The sequence below is a fragment of the Plecotus auritus genome (genome assembly GCF_963455305.1).
Source record: "Plecotus auritus genome assembly, chromosome: 1".
Taxonomy (NCBI): domain Eukaryota; kingdom Metazoa; phylum Chordata; class Mammalia; order Chiroptera; family Vespertilionidae; genus Plecotus; species Plecotus auritus.
In genome coordinates, this window is record NC_137770.1 from 244,313,693 (window position 1) to 244,327,925 (window position 14,233).

A 14,233-nucleotide genomic window follows, 5' to 3' on the forward strand; every position below is an offset into this window, starting at 1 on the left:
CAGCAGGGACGAGAGAACTGGTCGTCTGGCCAGATGTCCAGGGTTTGAGCCGTGGTTTTGTTTTCAGAGCTTTCCTTTCACCTCGGGGCTGCCCTGAGGACTGGGAGGAACGAGGAGGCATGTCTCAGACCCTCCTGCCCCTGGCTTTGCGCATCGCTGGTCCCGAGGGAGGGCAGGGTGGACCCTGCTGTGTGGCTGGCTTCCTTCCAGCCTGGAGTGGACAGCATAGTAGTTGCAGGTGGCCTGAGTAGTTAAGAATCTGACCTCAAGTGGCTCCCCGCCAGGGGCCCCTGCCTGCCAGCCTCCTGCTCGGAGCCCAGAGCTGGCTCAGCCAAGAGCTCTGGATGGGAAACTGGAGACTGGCTCCTCACAGCCTGGCCTCTCGGGTCTGGTGTCTCCTGTAACAGGTGCCTGGAGGCCCCGAGGCCCCTCTCAGTGAGTGGTAGGATGTCACTTCGGTTCAGTGGGTGGGTGCCACTGCTGGGAAGCCCGACCTCCCGCTCCGCGTGCCGAGGACTGAAGGGAACAGCACACACCCTTAGAGCAGGGTCAGCGGACACAGGAGCCAGAAGCACAAACCCCACAGCTGAGCTGGGCCTGGGCCAGGCTTGGGGCCTCGGGCAGGAGGCCTCGCCGTCACAGCAGGCACGGGCTTGGGCTTGAGCTTGCTCCGGGGGAGAGGGAAGAGGGTGGTTCTGCCCCACAGATGAGGGAACATGGCGTAGCAGACGGAGCCTTGGCTGGGGGTGTTCAGGGTCCTTCCAGGCAGAGAGATGGGCCAGGGCCGAGGCAGGAGCTGAGCCAGCCCTCGCTGAGTCAGGAGCTCCGAGGTCTTCCTGTGGCTGTGGGCTGGATTAGCAGCAGTAGCTGTGAGGCAGGCTGTGCTTCCTAGAGAGCTTTCCTGGACCTCCTATCCGCCGGTGGGTAACGGTCCCCTTTCCACAGGACCACAGCCGCTTCGTCAACTGCGTGCGCTTCTCTCCCGATGGGAACAGATTTGCTACAGCCAGCGCTGACGGCCAGGTGAGGGCCGGCGGGCCGGGCCGGGCGGGGGCTGTGGAGGGGGCGCCCCTCGGATCGTCCTCGGTGACTGTTCAGAACAAGCTCACTGAAGCGGTCTCGGCGTGGGGACGTAGGAATCTCCCTCTCCCACCTGGAACGGGGCTGTCACCAAAGCACCCGAGACACGGCTCTGTCTCCTCTTAAATGGAGCAGAACTTTAGGTGATTCTCTGAGTGTCGGTCGGGAACTGACAGAACAGTGATCAGGAAGAGCGCTCAGCATGCACACAGTAACCCACAGCCTCCCTCTGTTGAAAGATACACATCTACGACGGGAAGACGGGAGAGAACGTGTGCGCCCTGGGCGGGAGCAAGGCCCACGACGGAGGCATCTATGCTGTGAGTATGGGCTTGTTTTCCGTGGCTTCGTCTGTGGTCGTGGTCGGGCCGGTTTGCATTCACCGAACACATTTGCAGTCAGAAGCTTCAGGGTCGGGTGATGGTCCAGAGCTTCGGGGCCACGTCTGTCGGGTGACATGGCCTGGGCACTCATCCCGTCCCTCCCCCGGCATGCCCCCCCCCTCTGGTTTAGCTTCTCCCTGCTCGGCAGTGGGGGCTGTGGCCGGGCTGCTTCCTGAGGCCACTTCCCACTGAAATCTGACACGTGCGCACCGTTCTGTTTGAGTAGATTAGTTGGAGTCCTGATAGCACTCATTTGCTTTCTGCTTCCGGAGACAAAACCTCGAAAATTTGGGACGTCAACGTGAACTCGGTCGTCACCACGTTCACCATGGGCTCCAACGTTCTGGACCAGCAGCTGGGCTGCTTGTGGCAGAAGGACCACCTGCTCAGCATCTCCCTGTCGGGGTACATCAATTACCTGGACAAGAACAATCCCAGCAAGCCCCTGCGGGTCATCAAGGTGAGGCTGCCCGAGGCACCTGGCTGTGTAAGGCAGAAAGGGAGAGGCCGGGGGGGCTGACGGGAGGCGGGCCTGGGGCTCTGATAAAGTGGCCGAATGCTGGTGGTTTGGGGGGAATTTGTGTTTAGCAAGGTGGGAGGCCAGGGGCCCTCACCCTTCCTCCTGTCCCCTCCTTCTGTCCTGAGGGGTTCAGCCTCCCTCAGTTAGGGGCTCACGGGCTATGACCCCCAGAGCCCCAAGACAGGGTAAGTGGAGCACATCACACACCTGGGAAGCCACGAGAACCTCGAGGAGGAGGACCAGGTGGCCTAAGGGGGGCCTGGACTTCATGCGGGATTTGAACGTGGGACTGCACATGGGGAGCCCCCCTGGGCATGAGGGGCTGGAGGCGTGTGCGGAGGTGAACTCGGAAGTGATGGAGCCTGAGATGTGGAGGCCTCAAGTACCTGGCCAGGGGTCAGGGCAGCCGGGAGGAGCAGAGGGGTGGGAAGACCCCACCCGGATCTTGTCCCTGGTCCCCAGGGCCTGCCCTCCGCCTTCTCCCACTGTCAGCCCCAGATTCTGTCATCTCAGGGGACTTGCAGCCCGACCAGGAGCTCCTCGGGCTGGCCTGCTGCCACCCACTGAGACCCGCCTCTGCCAGGGCGCTCGGGGCATCGTCTGGGAGCTCAGGGTCGGGTGGAGTTGGTAGGGAGCAGTTGGAAGTCACAGAGGCGGGCTGGCGTGTCCTCAGCTCCCCGCCCTGCCTCCTCCACAGGGTCACAGCAAATCAATTCAGTGCCTGACGGTGCATAAAAACGGCGGCAAGTCCTACATCTACTCCGGGAGCCACGACGGACACATCAATATCCTTTGACTCGGAGCTGGCTCGGGGCCGCTGGCGGGTGAGGTGGAGCTTCCTGCTCCGACGGTGCCAGAGGCGAGGCCAGCCAGCTGTCAGCAGCCACTCGAGCGCCATGGCCGTGACCTGGCGGGTCACCTCTCACTCCGTAGCCTTCAGTGGTGCTCCCCTGTCCGTGACTAGTCCTGGCCCGTCCCCTCCCAGCAGTCCACTCGTTGAGTCTCAGGTTCTAGAGGACTTGGAACCTCTTAGTAGAGCCCTCTAGTGTAGAAATGGAAAAACCAGCTTAGACTGCTGAAGTGCCTTACCCAAGGCCAACGGCCCCTGTGGGCAGCGGGGCTGGAACCAGAACCCGAGCCTCCCCTCTCCAGCCAGCACTTGAGATAGACGCACGTGTGACCGCCCTTTCCTCCACCTCCCCACCCCACCCCTGTGCTTGTGGCCTGGGGCTGGTAATCCCACCTCCCGGGACCGTCTTGAACATTGGAGCAGGTGTCAGCAGGGTGCCCCCCACAGGTGCCCATACCCGGGCCTGGCTCCCAGTTGGGGGCATCATTGAGCTGCCCTCGTGTAGACAGTTTCTCAGTCTCTGTGCTGCGGCTGAAAGGGGCTGACCGGGACTCCCCGTTTCTCACGCCTCCACAGACCCGTCTGCAGACCTTCGTCATTTTCATGAGATCCAGGGAGTCTCCCCACGGTCCCAAGAGAGGGAGGCAGATAAGTCGCCCTCAGCCCCATTACATGTAAAGAGATGCAGGGTAAAAGGGGGTATATGTCCAGGGGGGAGAGAAGGTGCTAGAACCTGCCTCTCCTGGTGGGGTGTGCAGATCTGTGCAGCCACCGCCTTCAGTTGGCCTGGGTTCTCCCCTCCCGCACCCACTCATCCCCACCCCGTGTCAGTGCACACACGTTACCCTCGATACTTACCTTTCCTCCGGGTCCCGGGCTGGAGTCCCTACCACAAGAGGGTCAGCGCGGTGCACACCAGCCTCCCAGAGGGAAGTAACTTCATTGGAAATGAGAGGCTCGCTCGCTGATGTAAAAGAAGAATCTCGTCATTTAAAACCCACCTCACACCCAGGCCCCTGGCGCTCACAGGGCACAATCGTGCCCCCCTGCGATGGGTCGGCCCAGGCTTTACCAGGCGGGGGGCAGCTTGGTGTCCAACTGCTGAGCAGCGGGCACAGCCAGCCTCCTGCTGGTGGACATGGGCTCCACAGCAGGTTCCAGAAGGAGCAGAGCTCAGCTCTGGCTGTTAAACAGCAACGGCCTCCGTAGTTGGGTTGTGATCTGTCTACGCCAGCTGTGGGCAAACTACGGCCTACGAGCCTGATCCGGCTGTTCTATCCGGTTCTCTTGCTCTCCCCTCCGCTCCTTGACTTTGAATTTATATTAGTTCACACAAACACTCCATCCATGATTTTGTTCCGGCCCTCCGGTCCAGTTTAAGAACCCATTGTGGCCCTCGAGTCAAAAAGTTTGCCCACCCCTGGAACTACTCGCTCAGCGCAGTTCTGTGGCCTCTGCTCAGCTGGCCTGTGCACCACTGTCGCAGGAGGCTCTGAGCGGCACGTTGGGTCATGAATGGCCCGCTGGCCTACATCGGGTCGGCAGTCTTGCTGGTTTACCCGGACGGCTCTGAGGTTCAGGCGTGATTGAGCACGGGGAGCTCGCCTCAGGCCCAGTGCTTACTGTCCTGTCCCTCATGCTGCCTGGGACAGGGATTGGCTGTGGCACCCCCGCCCCCCATTCTGGAGGTTGACTTTTCCTTAACCGCCCCCCACATTACTGGGATTCCGAGACCGGGGAGAACGACTCCTTCACTGGGAAGGGCCACACGAACCAGGTGTCCAGGATGACCGTGGACGAGTCCGGGCAGCTGGTGAGCTGCAGCATGGACGACACGGTGCGGTACACCAACCTCACGCTGCGGGACTACAGGTGAGCTGCCCGGGGCTCCGGGACACGCCTCCGCCCCGAGAAGGCGCTGTGCCTGCCGCAGTCCCACTCACAGCATCTCCTCCCTCTTCGCTTCGCGTCCTGGGCACTCATTCTGCTGCCGGGCTCTTGGCCAGGAGCTGGGTTAGAGTCCGGGTGCACGCAGACCGTGACCGGGGTAGCCTGGGAGGCTGGCGGCACAGGTCTCACCGCGCCCCCTCCTCGGCTCTGTTCCTCATCAGTAAGGTGAGGTGACTGGCGCCAGTGAGGCCTTGAGAGTGCGTGGTGTATGGCAGGTGCCCACGGACAGACGGGCCCTGGGAGATGTGAGTGAAGAGCAGTGTCGCATTCGGTTTGCCCTGGTGCGTTGGTTGGCGGTCCGTGGAGCCGGGCTGGTTGCTGTAACAATTACTCTGCCGTTTCCAGTGCCGGGCGAGGAGGAAGGGGTGTCCTGTCCCTGCTCGCAGGCAGGCTCCGCCTCCTGCATCCACTCCCCAGACCTCACTCTGCGGTTAGTTGTGTAGACGCCCCCATCCTCCCGGAGGTGGCAGGCTCCTGGGGGTCGTCTTGGTGACCCTCACTGGGCACGGCACCCATCGTAGCGGACATGCGTGCTGTGGCTCGCTTGCCTTTTGAGATTGGTCAGTTAGGCCTCAGGATGAGCGCAGAAACCACCCCAGAACCTGGGCCTCCGGGCCCCATCCTCTTCCTGCTGCCCAAGGACCCCAGCATTGCCTTCCCCCGGGGCCGCACTGCCCCTGAGCCTCGGTGGGTGAGAGAACCCTCGGTGGGCAGAGCCACAGCCTGGCCGCCTTCTCACGGGCCTGTTCCCTGAGCCTTTGGGACCCCACGCTTGGCCCAGTTACCTGCCACCTCCGGGAGGATGGGGGCGTCTACCCAGCTAACCGCAGAGTGAGGTCTGGGGAGTGGGTGCTGGAGGCGGAGCCTGCCTGCGAGCAGGGACAGGACACCCCTTCCTCCTCGCCGGCACTGGAAACGGCAGAGTAATTGTTACAGCAACCAGCCCGGCTCCACGGACCGCCAGTCAACGCACCGGGACAAACCGAAGGGAATTTTCCTCCGTTTATTATTTTCAAGGAAGTTTTTGTGTGTGCACATTTTTCTGGAACGTGTTTTCCTAGCATCAGCTGGAAGTAAGAACACAATTTTTACCCATTAAAAACAGTGCATTATACAGGGGGCTCCCAAAAAATGTATACACCCTTGAGCGGCTGATAGCTCAGTTTTGGAAATGAAATGTATTTTAATAATCACGGCCTTCATAATTACTCAGAGCGCGTGTATGCATTTTTGGGGACACCATGTGTTTTAAAGTGAGTTGCTGAGTAGGCTGGTCATGGCCTGGGATAAGGGGGGCAGAGCTCAGTACTGTCTGCACCCAGGAAACAGGGTCTTTAGACAGGGAGACAGAGCAGTGACAGGGTGCAGTGGGGTGGTGGGTACTTAACCACTTTAAATAGCAGCAGAAATTACTCCCTTTGTTCCTCTCGTCACCCTTACCCAGGCCCCCACCCTCCACCCCGCCGTGATTTCCAGCTTTCTCCCAGACTCAGTCACCCCGGGTTTAGCCGACCCCCCACCCCGTGGGTTACAGCAGCGTGTCCTCCGGAGCAGCCGGAGCTGCTGCGGGTTCACAGTCAGTGTGTGCACACCTACCTGAGCCCCCAGACATGGCAGCAATGTGCTCTCCTTCTCTCCGACAGCGGACAGGGCGTGGTGAAACTGGACATTCAACCCAAGTGCGTGGCTGTCGGCCCTGGAGGATACACGGTGGTTGTGTGCATCGGGCAGGTATGGCCCCGCGGTGTTGGCTGGCAGGCGGGCATCTGGGCAGCGTCCCATCTCTGAATCCCATCCCGTCCCATCCCGTGGCTCAGTGGCTCGAACAGACCTTCTTATTGAGCTCTTTGCCCTTGTCAGCCTTCAGCATGTTCACTCAGCAGTCCTGTCAGTTACGTGGGGGGTCGTCCGCTTCTTCCAGATGAGCAAATGGGGGCACAGAGGGCAAGTCGTTGCCCAAAGTGTGCACCTGGCAAAGGGCGGGGCTGGGATTTGAGTTCAGGCAGCCGGTCAGATCCTGCACTCGAGCGTCAGGCCCTGTGTGTCCGTTGCTGTGAGGCCTCCGAGAGGCAGAGCCGGGCTGAGTCTTCACTCATGTTCGTGATCCCAGCCCTGCAGGGGCGGCGCTGGGTGACCTCCGGCATTTCCCTCCCCCCTCGGAGCTCCGTTTCCTCATCTCCGACAGCTCACGGGAGGGTATGGCCCCTGCACCTCTGTAAGCCCCTTCCTTAAGGAGGAGGCTAAAGCCTGGGTGATCTGGTGACTTCCCAGGGCCACCTGATGGCAGGGCCACCAAGCCAGGGAGGAGTTTGCGGCTCCAGCTCCCCAGCCCGGTCCTCACTCATTCTGGTTGAGGTCCCTACATCCTTTCTCTCTTGGAATTTCTGGAATGAAACGCCCTTGCCCGAGACCCAGGCCTGACCCACTTTGTCCAGCATTCTGCTCTGTGGCAGACACCATCTCCCAGCAGACCTGGGCATCCCAGTGTGGGGGTGAGGAAGGCAGGTGTGACTGGGCCCCAGCTGGCAGGAGTGGCCAGGCCCGTGCTGAGAGGCGTGGTGAACCCTGCTAAAGAACCTGCCATTCAGCATCCACAGCCCCTCCCCATTCTGTGAGCTTAATTGCTTCGGGGAGAATGGATTCTGTGTCCTAGATAACACGACTTCCTGCCAGGCAATTACTGCAACGGCCGGTGGTCAGTGGTCAGTGGCGGGCAGAGGAGTAATGCCTTGGAGCGCCTGAGCCGCGCCGGGGAGGGACTGGAAGGCGAGGTTCTTGGATGGGCGAGCGGATGCTTCCTCGAGAGGGCGCTTTCCAGGCCTCTGTGAACCCCTGGCCTTTGCAGAAGGGAGTGGGCTGTGGGCCCGTGGCAGGTGCTTTCTGTGTGCACGGGAGATGATCTGCCGCCTCCAGGGACCCAGGCCTGCAGCCCTTAGCCAGGTGGTGGCTCGCTCCATGGGCATGGCTGCTGGTTGGCTATGTTGGCACGCACCTGTGCCCTGGGTTCTGTTCACGGTCTGACCCCTGGGGGGCCGAGACTCGGGCTTCGGGAGCTGCCCCGCAGGCAGTGGTGGCCGAGCCGGGATCAAGCCCCAACGTGTCTGTCCCCAGAGCCCTGCCGTAGGGCCCAGGCCCCCGGGCATCTGGGCACCCAGCCCTCCTCCCCCACTCCCTCCGAGGACTCGGTCCCCATCAGAGGAGGAGGAACGAGGCTGGGGTGGCGTACCAGAGAAGTGCACAGGGAGCCCCGGGCCGCCTCCTGGGAGCCGTCTGTCCCGTGCTCCCCCCCTGGGGCTGCGCTGCGGGAGGACAGAGCCTGTGGGCTGGATGTTCGGTGCTGCTGCCCGCCTGCTGGCGTCGGCCTGGGGCCCCGTTTGCTCTGTAAGATGGGGTGCCAGCACTGTCACTCCAGGCCGTGGAGACGCACTGACGACATTGGACGCTTCAGTCAGCAGGTCGGACTCACGAAGGGAGTTTCCTCGGGCCTGAGAGACCGGAACTTAGGATGCTCGGGAGTCCTGTGCGTCCCCAGGGCTGTCGCAGCCTCGGCCTCCCGGGTGCTTCGCCCTCTGTTGGGGGAAGCGGCTCAGCGTCGCGCGTGTGTGGGGCTGATTGAGTAACTGGAGGCACGAACGTTCGCACATCACCAGCTTCCCAGGAAGGAGGTGCTGTGGCGGTGATGGTGGCAGTAGGGGTGATGGCGTGGCGTCACGGCCGGTGTTCCCCGCAGTCCTGTGACTAGGACCCGTCGCTGTCCCATTGACTGGCGTGGGAGGAAGCATAATCGGGGTCCCAGGCCTGAGGCTGGCCCGCACGGTCCACGCCCAGCAAGGCCAGAAGGGAGCCCCGACCGGAGCCGAGCCGTGTGCCAGGCTCCGCGCTCTGACTGCTGCCCCTGTTCCAGATCGTCCTGCTGAAGGACCAGAGGAAGTGCTTCAGCATCGACAGCCCCGGCTACGAGCCCGAGGTGGTGGCGGTGCACCCCAGCGGGGACATGGTGGCTGTCGGGGCCACGGTAAGGCCCTCTGCCCTGGGTGCCTGGGCTGTGAGTGTGGGACTCTTAGGCAAAACAGGAGGGCGTGGGACTGGGCCCCTGGGAACCAGCAAGGACACCTCCATGGTGACCCTCAGTCCCCCAGGTCTGCCCAGCCCCTGGCGAGTCTTGTCCTGGTTCTGTGCACACGGCACAAGGCACCAAGGAAGGGACGTTTAAGACCTACCCAGGGGACCTTGAACCGCCTCTGGGACACGGGCAGCTCAGCTGCCTTGAGTGCAGGCTGGGCCCTGGCTTGTCCCGGGGCGGCCTCAGGCGGTCGCAGGGACACCACCTACCCCAGTTACGCCTTTTCCTTCTAGCTCCGTCCCATGTGCTCACCCTTGCCACCCTCGCCAACTCATTCCAGTGAGTGTTACACTTCTCAGTGCCAGGCCCCGGGGGCATAAAATTGAGGGCTCCCTGCCCTGAAGGGGAGGCACCTGAGGTGCATCCACCCTGGTCAGGCTCCCTGAGTGCAGGCAGAACCACCCACAGATACCCAGGCCCCTCAGAGGCTCCGGCTGTTGGGAGCTGGGCAGAGGTCGGCCATGGGCATCCCTGACCGAGGACCCCTGGGGCTTAGGGGCAGCAAGTGGGCTGAATGGCAGGCACAAGGCCTTTGAAAGGAGAGCTGGGCAGAGGGAGGTTTTGCCAGGGAGCAGGTGCTGGAAGGAGCTGCTGAGTGTCGGTGTTCTCAGAGCCTGGCTTGGGAGCCCTCACTGGAACTTTCCGGAGTGTTTGTAAAACAGACTCCCGAGCACCCAGACACAGAATCAGAATCGGGGTGCCTAGGGCCCCTCCCTGGAGCACCTCCCCGAGTCACTGCCCCGTCCCTGACCCCTGCAGGACGGGAACGTCCGCCTGTACTCCATCCTGGGCACCTCGCTGAAGGACGAGGGCAAGCTCCTGGAGGCCAAGGGCCCCGTGACTGACCTGGCCTACTCCCACGACGGCGCCTTCCTCGCCGTGTGCGATGCCAGCAAGGTGGTCACGGTCTTCAGTGTTGCCGACGGCTACGCGGTGAGTGGCAGTCTGTCCTGTGTCCCCGAGGTGGGCCGTGCGAGTGGTGAGTGGGGGCCATGGCCTTTCCCTCCTGTCACCAACCAGATAGGTGCACGGGAGCAGGCGACTTTGCTCTCAGAGCGTGACCGACGTGGGACAGACCCTGCCGTGGGAGCTGTGTTCTGGGCAAGATAGGTCACAGTTCTGAGGAAGCGAGGGAGCTGGGCGGCGGCGGCTGTGAAGGTGCCAGGGCTTAGCCGGGCCTGGCTGAGTGCCCTCCTCGCCCTGAGGCCTGTTCTCTCTGTCAGAGGGCCTGGGCTGGGTTTTTCTCTCGGCTCGTCACATCTGGGTCCAGGAAACATGCGCGCTGGTTGTCCCAGCACTGCGTGCGCTTGGGGGACACTGGGAGGTAGGTGGGAGGAGAACCCAGTCGCCAGGGCACCTGGAAGCTCATCTGCTCCCAGCAATAGGGCGCAGGGAGCAGCCGAGGGCGCTTTGCACCTGGGGGTGAGGGTTCCTGTTTCACAGCATAGCTGCCCTGGGCGGTGCCCGTCCTGCTCCACAGACAGGGCAGCGCTTCCGAGAGACCCGGTCCCTGGCCGGGTGAGAGGCAGGCTGGCAGCACAGGACGGTGGCGGGTCTCCAGTCCCTGGGCCTCCCCACCGCCAGCGACCCCCACCCCCAACACTGACAGTTCTGAATGACCCCCACCCCCAGCACTGACAGTTCTGAATGACCCCCACCCCCAACACTGACAGTTCTGAATGACCCCCACCCCCAACACTGACAGTTCTGAATGACCCCCACCCCCAACACTGACAGTTCTGAGAGCTACAGCAGAGTTAAAAGTATTCACCAGCTAGACTCCCATTAACATTTTATCCCGCTGTAAAATGTACGCATAACAAGAGACACATGAACAAGAGTACGTGTTTGCTGGCATTCACCTGTCAAGATAAACACCACCCTTCCCCACCCCAGGAGGAGCCCTTCGGCCTGGTGCCACGAGATCACGTGTTCAGTGGTCTCGTTTGCCTGTTAGGAGCCTTGAGACCCCTGAGTAACTCACGGGAGCAGAATCCACAGAGGCCAGCATAGGCAAACGAGAGAGACAATCTCGGGGCCATTTCTGGGGGTTGGCAAGGTGGGATGTGCTGTTAGCAGCCCCTTAGTGAGAGGGCTTCGGGCCGGGGCACGCTCTGGAAGTGGCCGCGTGCAAAGCCTCCTGCTCTGCCCAGGCGGCCCGGCCCCCGCGGAGGAGGGGACGTGCCTCATGCCTTCCATCCCCGCAGTTCCCTGGCCAGGCCCTTCCGTGTCCCCTCGCTGGGCTGAGGGCGCTGACGGTGGCCGGTGCTTGATGCTGGGCTGCATCTTCAAGCAGCAGGGACTTCGTGGGGTTCTTACAAGGAGGCCAAGGGAGGGAGGCGTCGCCTGGCGCTCCTGGTCACTGGGAGGGTTGGTGAGGATTCATCCCTGGCCTGACCCTTGACCTCTGCTGCCTCTGTTTTTACCCTGCAACTAGGAGAACAATGTGTTTTACGGGCACCATGCAAAGATCGTCTGCCTGGCCTGGTCACCAGACAACGAGCACTTTGCCTCCGGGGGCATGGACATGATGGTGTACGTCTGGACCCTGAGTGACCCCGAGACCAGAGTCAAGATCCAAGGTGACTCTCATACCCATCGGCTCCCAGGCAGCTGGCCCCCGGGCTCCAGTGTCCCCTCTGTCCTTCCGGGGAGGCCACCGGTGGAGGCGTGTCTCCTTCTTCCCCATCAAGCCAGGCTCTGTGAGCCGAGCTGGGCACTCGGACTGACAGCAGGTGTGGTAGCAAGGGGTCTCCATCCACAGGCCCGGTGCTGAGTCGGGCCTCTGACATCTCTGTCGGAGTCCATCCGGCTGCTGTATCAGTCCACACGGGCTTACCGAATCAGTCGCTCACAGCTCTGGAGGGGAAGCCCGAGGTCAGTGTGCCGGTGTGGTCGGTGGGGCCTTGTCCAGGTTGGGGCTTCGCGCTGTGCCCCGCGGCGGCAGCGCTCTGTGACATCTCGTAAGAGCACTACCGTCCGTGGCCTGAACTTCTCATGCCGTCACCTTGAGTCAGGTTAGCTTTTTAACTTAGAAACGCTGAGGACCAGCGTTCAGGCCATCGCCGCCTCCCTTCCCCACCCCCCTCCACCCCCTTCAGCCTCGCACTCTCCGACAGCAGCCTCAGGAGAGCCATCCTGGGGGCTTTAACTTTTTCTAGCAGCCACGTTTAAAAAAGAAACAGGAAGTTATTTTTAATTGTTAATTTTATTTACTCCAACACGTCATTTCCACATGAGGCAGCAGCCCACGTCACAGGCGCTGTCGTCCCTCGTGGCTCACGTCCCGGGTAGGATCGTCCTGTGTAGGGCAGTGTCCTAAGTGTCAGTGCCAGCGGAGGGGACGCCCGCTTCTCCTCCATCCCAGCCCCTGATCCTTCTGCAATGAGGGGAAGGGGATTCCTTAACGATCGAGTCCGGGGCCCCCACAGGCTGCTTCATCATCCCTGCCCCAAGGTACGCAGAGGAGCTGAGCAGCCGGGCTCTCCTTAAAGTGGGTCTTCCTCCTCAGATGCACACCGGCTCCACCACGTCAGCAGCCTGGCCTGGCTGGACGAGCACACGCTGGTCACCACCTCCCACGATGCCTCTGTCAAAGAGTGGACAATCAGCTACTGAGGACCCGCCTCCGCACGGCCGAATCAGGGACTAGAGTTCAAGCGCAGCAGAACACGGCCTTTCTCCAAATCTCTGTACCGCCCCAGCCCGCCCGGAGCAGGGGCCCGACTCCTGATGACCCTTGTCTCTGCAGGGTGTTCGTATCTATACACGTCCTTCTGAAAGCTTTAGACAGTGACAGTTTGCACATGAGAAATAAAGTGAGCACTTAAACGGTGTGTGGAGCGTAACTCAACCCACCCCCAGCGCAGCCCGTGGCACATTCCAGAGGCAGCGCCTCCAAAGCACACAGCCTGCTCCCGGGGCTCCGGGGCTGCCGCTTGTCGGGGAGGTGTGTCCCAGCCCACCTGCAGGCGGGGCTGCCCCGGGAGAGGGCGCACCTCGGTGCTGTGGCCCAGGTGTCACGCAGTCGCTGCGTGAGCCACGATGTGCAGTCGCCCCCAGAAGGCCTCGAAGCAGACGGGCACACGGGACCTCGTATCCACCATCGGTTTTTGTGCTTGATTTTAAGAATGAACCGCGATGGTTTTTTGTTTTTTTTTCTTTTTTTTTTTCTAATGTGTCTTAACTGTTGCCTGTCTTGTTGACTAGCTCATGGATTGAGGGCGATGTCTCCAGGAGCCCTTGTTAGCAGACCGAGGTGTCCTGGTCCCCATGTCACTGTCATCCTTCCATGTTTTCCTTTCTCTCCCCCTCCCGCCCCCAAAGCAAAGGTTAATTTACAGGTTAAGATGCGTCACTGTAAGCTGTCATCGGTGCGCCTTTTTCAGTGCGGAAATTAAAGTGAGCATCAACACGGTGACTTGGCGTTTTCTTGCGTGTGTCGGAATCACTGGTAAATGCTGCTGAGAGCAATCCCTCCCCCGCACTTGTGAAAACACAGCGCTTTATGAGATTAGAGCGAGAGATGATTAAACATCTTTTCTCTTCACTGTGGATCGCTGACTCTGTGTGGCGGGCCCCGGGGGCTGGGGGAGGCGCTCAGGCTCAGGCGCTGGGACTGTGAGGTGCGCCTTCCGACCTGCGAGAGGCCCTGGGGAAGGGGCTGACACTGGATCCTGTTCCTGTCCGACCACCACGTCACTGTGACCTGGGCCGCCTCACCTCCCTGGTCTCAGCCTCGGTGTTCTCTGAGCCGGAAGCACTGGGCCTGTCCCGTCCGTGCCCTGAGCTGTGCTAGCCTTTCCTAAGCAGACTGACAGGGAGGGGTGGGGCGCCCCGGGGCATTGGCCGAGTCTACGACCCGTCAGTTTCCACATCCGTAAAGTGGGGTGATGGTGGTGCATCTCAGGGCTGCACAGGGACTGCATGAGATGCCCGGGAATCCCCCTGTGAATGCAGTAAGTGTGAGGCAGTGTCACTATAGGCGTAAAAGGCAATTAGCAAACGCACATGGTAATTACACTGAAAGTAGGACAGTTATTACCCAGCTAATGATACTGTGCAACAGATAGTGCCCATGGCCCGGGGGTAAGCAGGGTAGGCCTCCTGGAGCAGGTGGTCCCTCCGGTCGGGGCGGATGCTCAGAAAGCCAAACAGGACTCGGGACGTGACTGTCCTGGGAAACAGCCAGCCAGGGTTTAATGCCATCCAGCGTTCCTGCTTAGACCCCTACCCCCTCTCTGTGGAGTCGAACAGCTACAACCTCACATTCTTGATGTATATGGGGCCCTAGATTTCTAGGAGTCTGCTTTTCTGGTCAACGTCTC

General features: G+C 61.3%; 1 protein-coding gene across 1 annotated transcript in view; it reads left to right on the plus strand.

Moving 5' to 3' along the window:
- Positions 1-13,455, plus strand: part of WDR1 (WD repeat domain 1) — a 31,547-nt gene extending 18,092 nt beyond the window's left edge. Inside the window, exons 6-15 of the mRNA XM_080650987.1 lie at positions 946-1,023; positions 1,320-1,400; positions 1,690-1,923; positions 2,681-2,768; positions 4,549-4,705; positions 6,427-6,514; positions 8,688-8,798; positions 9,666-9,839; positions 11,344-11,488; positions 12,418-13,455. Of these exons, the coding sequence (XP_080507113.1) occupies positions 946-1,023; positions 1,320-1,400; positions 1,690-1,923; positions 2,681-2,768; positions 4,549-4,705; positions 6,427-6,514; positions 8,688-8,798; positions 9,666-9,839; positions 11,344-11,488; positions 12,418-12,524 (1,263 nt within the window). The 3' untranslated portion in view covers positions 12,525-13,455. The remainder of the gene's footprint in view (positions 1-945; positions 1,024-1,319; positions 1,401-1,689; positions 1,924-2,680; positions 2,769-4,548; positions 4,706-6,426; positions 6,515-8,687; positions 8,799-9,665; positions 9,840-11,343; positions 11,489-12,417) is intronic.
- The last annotated feature ends 778 nt before the right edge of the window (positions 13,456-14,233 follow it).